Source organism: Plectropomus leopardus, unplaced genomic scaffold (assembly GCF_008729295.1).
Source record: "Plectropomus leopardus isolate mb unplaced genomic scaffold, YSFRI_Pleo_2.0 unplaced_scaffold15172, whole genome shotgun sequence".
Taxonomy (NCBI): Eukaryota; Metazoa; Chordata; class Actinopteri; order Perciformes; family Serranidae; genus Plectropomus; species Plectropomus leopardus.
Window position 1 is genome coordinate 1 of NW_024616248.1, and position 3,739 is coordinate 3,739.

The window sequence follows — 3,739 nt, forward strand, 5'->3', positions numbered from 1 at the left end:
AGTATAATTTATTTATTTTTACATTTTTTTAGCTGTAAGCCATAATTATCAAAATTACAATAGAAAAATTCTTGGAAAATTTTAGTTCATGTAATGAGTCTGTAATATTCTAAATTTTCACTTTCTTTAAATAACTGATGGAATAACTTGAATTTTGAAACAATACTCTCTTTTTTTTAGATGCACCTGTATTTTATGTGTTGTGGAACATGATTTGGGGTGAAGTTGTGTTACCTGGAGCCTCCTGCAGGGTGCGCTCTGCCTCCTCCAAAACCTGCATCATGCCTTCAGTCAGCTGGGGTCGTTTACTGATCATACTGAAGCCGTTCCACATGTACATCATCTCCTGTGATCAGGAACAACAGTTCGAGGCTTCAGGAGTCAAACATCCTGCAGAGACCGAGTGTGTGTGTGTGTGTGTGTGTGTGTGTGTGTGTGTGTGTGTGTGTGTGTGTGTGTGTGTGTGTGTGTGTGTGTGTGTGTGTGTGTTTTACCAGCACTGGCACTGGGAGCCTGATGGGGCAGCGGGCCTTGTAGCGTCTCGCTTTCCTGATGGCAAACTTCTCAGTCGGGGGAGACTTCCCTGCTATCTTCTGCTTGAAACTGGGCACTTGTCTACAGACAAAGAGAGAATAATAATATTTTATTTATACTTTGTTTTATTTATATTTTATTTAAACCCGGGAGTCGTGTATAGTGCAAAGTGAATAATAAATCAAATTAAAAAATAAAATAAAATAAATACAGTTAAAGATCGAGTTGACTTACAGACTTTATTAGTTATTTTCAGGGCAAAAAGCAGATTATTACCAGAAAAATACAAAAACATGTTTGCTTTTCGTTCAGAGGACGAGGATCATCGAAGGAAGTTTAGTTTGAAACATCAGTATGCACAAACTACTTTAAAATAAATGTGTATTTCAGTGTGTGGTGTCAAGCTGTGGAAATATTTAGAGAAGGATTTGAGGCGTAGCAGCAATATCTTTCAGTTAAAACAGTCTATAAGGACATAATAATTTAGACAATATGAAGCTGCCAGGTATTCTTTTTTTGGTGAATTGTTGTGTATGGCTTTTGATTATTATTTTTCTCGCTCTCATTTTCTTCTCCAAGTATTGATTGCTGAGTAACTGACGGACAGACCGTCTACTTTCATATGCTCGTTTATTTTTGAGAAAGCGGCTCTTAAAATAAGATTTCCTTCTCCCTTCCGCTTTTGGATCATGCAGTGTAATGTACCAAATAACTGGTGGTTTGATTTGAATTAAAAAGTAAAAATAAAATAAAATGCTGTGTGTGTGTGTGTGTGTGTGTGTGTACCTGAAGAGGTCTACCTCGTCCTCCCCAAAAGGCCGGGCCTCGTCCTCAGGCAGCATGCTGAGGTACGCAGCTTTCATGTAAACATACATGGCCTGCCACAGACACACACAAACACCTCTTAAAAAAGATCAGTGTACATTTTATATATATATACATTATTATATTTATATTCGATCTGAACTCCCTCTGCTCTGCGTCCCGTCTCGGGTTCTGCACCTTGGACCAGCGGCTCTCCTGACTCAGCAGGTCGGCGTAGAAGTACGCCATCTTCCACGCTCGCTTGTAGGTGAAGCACCACATCAGCTCCCAGTAGCACATGTGGTGGAACTGCTTCCACGCCTGCTGGGCCTTGCAGCCGTCTTCAAAGAGCGCCACCGCCTGGCAGCACAGGGACAGGACAGCAGATAGAGCATTAAACGGGGCGTTTTTTAGGATTTGAGGACACTGGGGGCTTCAGGGGTCCGGGGAAATCCTCCTTTTTGATGAACAAGCTCTGTTTTTATGCTGTTTTTTTAAAATGCACTTTGGCACCTTATTTACCATGAAAAACATTATTTTAACTTTAATTATGGATTTTAATGTTAAAAATATGAGTTGTTAGTAATTAGTACTGAGCAGTAACAGAATACTTTAGAACCGCTATCAATACACATTTATTGACTTGAGTTGGAAAAAATTAGGGACTGTTTATTATTTATTAGTGGAGAGGGTGTGGTGGAAAAGGGAGAGGCATGTCAAATAATTCTTAATGCACTGACAACGGATTTTTGGGGTTCTCTCTTCTGGAAGAGGCATACGACTTTAAATGGCTTTATCTTGGATTCATTGTACTGCCGATTTTTAAAGATTTCCCCGGGGTTCGGAAGGCATGTTTTCGACATGTTAAAAAATGTTGGCATTTTTTTTCCTTTTAAATTTGTTTAGGGATTTTTTCCCTTTAAAATTTGGGGGATTTTTTTTATGTTGGTTTTTTTTCTCTAAAATGTGGTGATTTTTTAGATATTTACATATTTTTGGCAATGTTTCTCTAAAATTCTCAGATTCAAATTTTAGATTCTTTTTTTTTCTTTGAAAAAGTTTTGGTGATCTTTAAAGAAAATATGCTCTCCAAACCTTACCTCCAAAGTAGACAAAATTACACAATTTATTACATCAAGAAACTGAAAAAACAGAAACATTTGCTGGATTTTTAAACATTTTCTACAGTCCCAAACATCATGTGGGATGAACACTTAAAGCCTTTTCTCTGGGTCACTCAGGGAGGGTCGAACCAAAAAAACCTTCCTTTGATACTCTAACGATGTCACTGGTATGAAATATCAGCACCAGGCTGTTAAACGAAACACACCTCATCAATGTTCCCTTTGATTTCCTCAGTCCTGCCTGCAAAGAAGAGGAATATCGCTCCCTGCACAGAAGAAAACAACAGGATCAGCCTCCCGTCAGTCACATGTCAGTCTCCGAAATGAAACCCTCATTAATCTGCATGCAGACCTGTTGCAGAGCCATCCATCTCGGCAGTGTTTAACCAAGACATTTCCATTATAGTTTGGTACACACTGTGTCAGTGCTGCGAGTTTGCTGTGTGGGATGGGCTGGCGTGTAGGCAGAAGGTGGAGCGGGGACGAGGATTTACAGGAATGTGAGTCAGGTGAGCGATAGCAGCAGGGTGTGTGAGAGCGGGTGAAACGAAGGAGAGGTGGAGCGAGGATTCAGGGTGCAGGAGGCAGCGCGAGAGGAAGGTGGTGTCAGATATCAGGGTGTAATCAGGGTGATGGGCCAAAGAAAGAAAAGAGAAAAGGAGGAAGGAGGGATTAGTGAGAAAGAGCTGACGCCCATGGTGAAGGTGCAAAAACAGAACGATTAAAGAAGAATGCCGGCACCGCAGCTAAAAAACAAACACATATGACTGGCCGACGCATCAGCGGAGCGCTGGAAAAAAGTGGAAGCCAGGTCAACTTTGACACATGCGCGCAGATTTTGTACGTGCAATCTGGATTATGTGCATTTATTGGTGTGATTTGTTAGCGTCACTCACCCGAGGGTAGCGGAGACGGAAAGGTTTCAGCAGCCGCTCAGCTTCAGTCACTTCTCCCTCACCTGTACCTGAGATACGACAGGACATGTACGACATATTGAATATATTGTATATATTCTTGCTTAGGTATATCTCTGTCGATCACTGTTGCCACATTGCACACATATTTATTTATATTTGTAAATTCTGAGCTTACATACTCGTTTTATACATTGAATTGTGGCATAAGGCACAGTTTTACATTTTACACACTCAGACCATTATCCATAATATAATTTAAATATTCACATATTAGTGCTCTATTACTATTTTTTATATATTTATTTTTACACACTTATATTCTGAGTGTTATAGATACTTTAATCTGAAATTATTTAAAAT

At 39.8% G+C, this 3,739-nt stretch overlaps 1 protein-coding gene across 1 annotated transcript; it reads right to left on the bottom strand.

Moving 5' to 3' along the window:
• Positions 1 to 234: 234 nt before the first annotated feature.
• On the bottom strand, positions 235 to 3,454 carry LOC121964305 (tetratricopeptide repeat protein 39A-like; the record flags this gene model as incomplete). The annotated part of the gene is made up of 6 exons (XM_042514517.1): positions 3,359 to 3,454; positions 2,669 to 2,728; positions 1,537 to 1,698; positions 1,321 to 1,412; positions 495 to 615; positions 235 to 346 (listed from the first exon to the last, which is right to left on the bottom strand). Coding segments are annotated over exons 1-6 (643 nt in total), but the record flags the coding sequence as incomplete, so codon positions are not given.
• Positions 3,455 to 3,739: the final 285 nt, after the last annotated feature.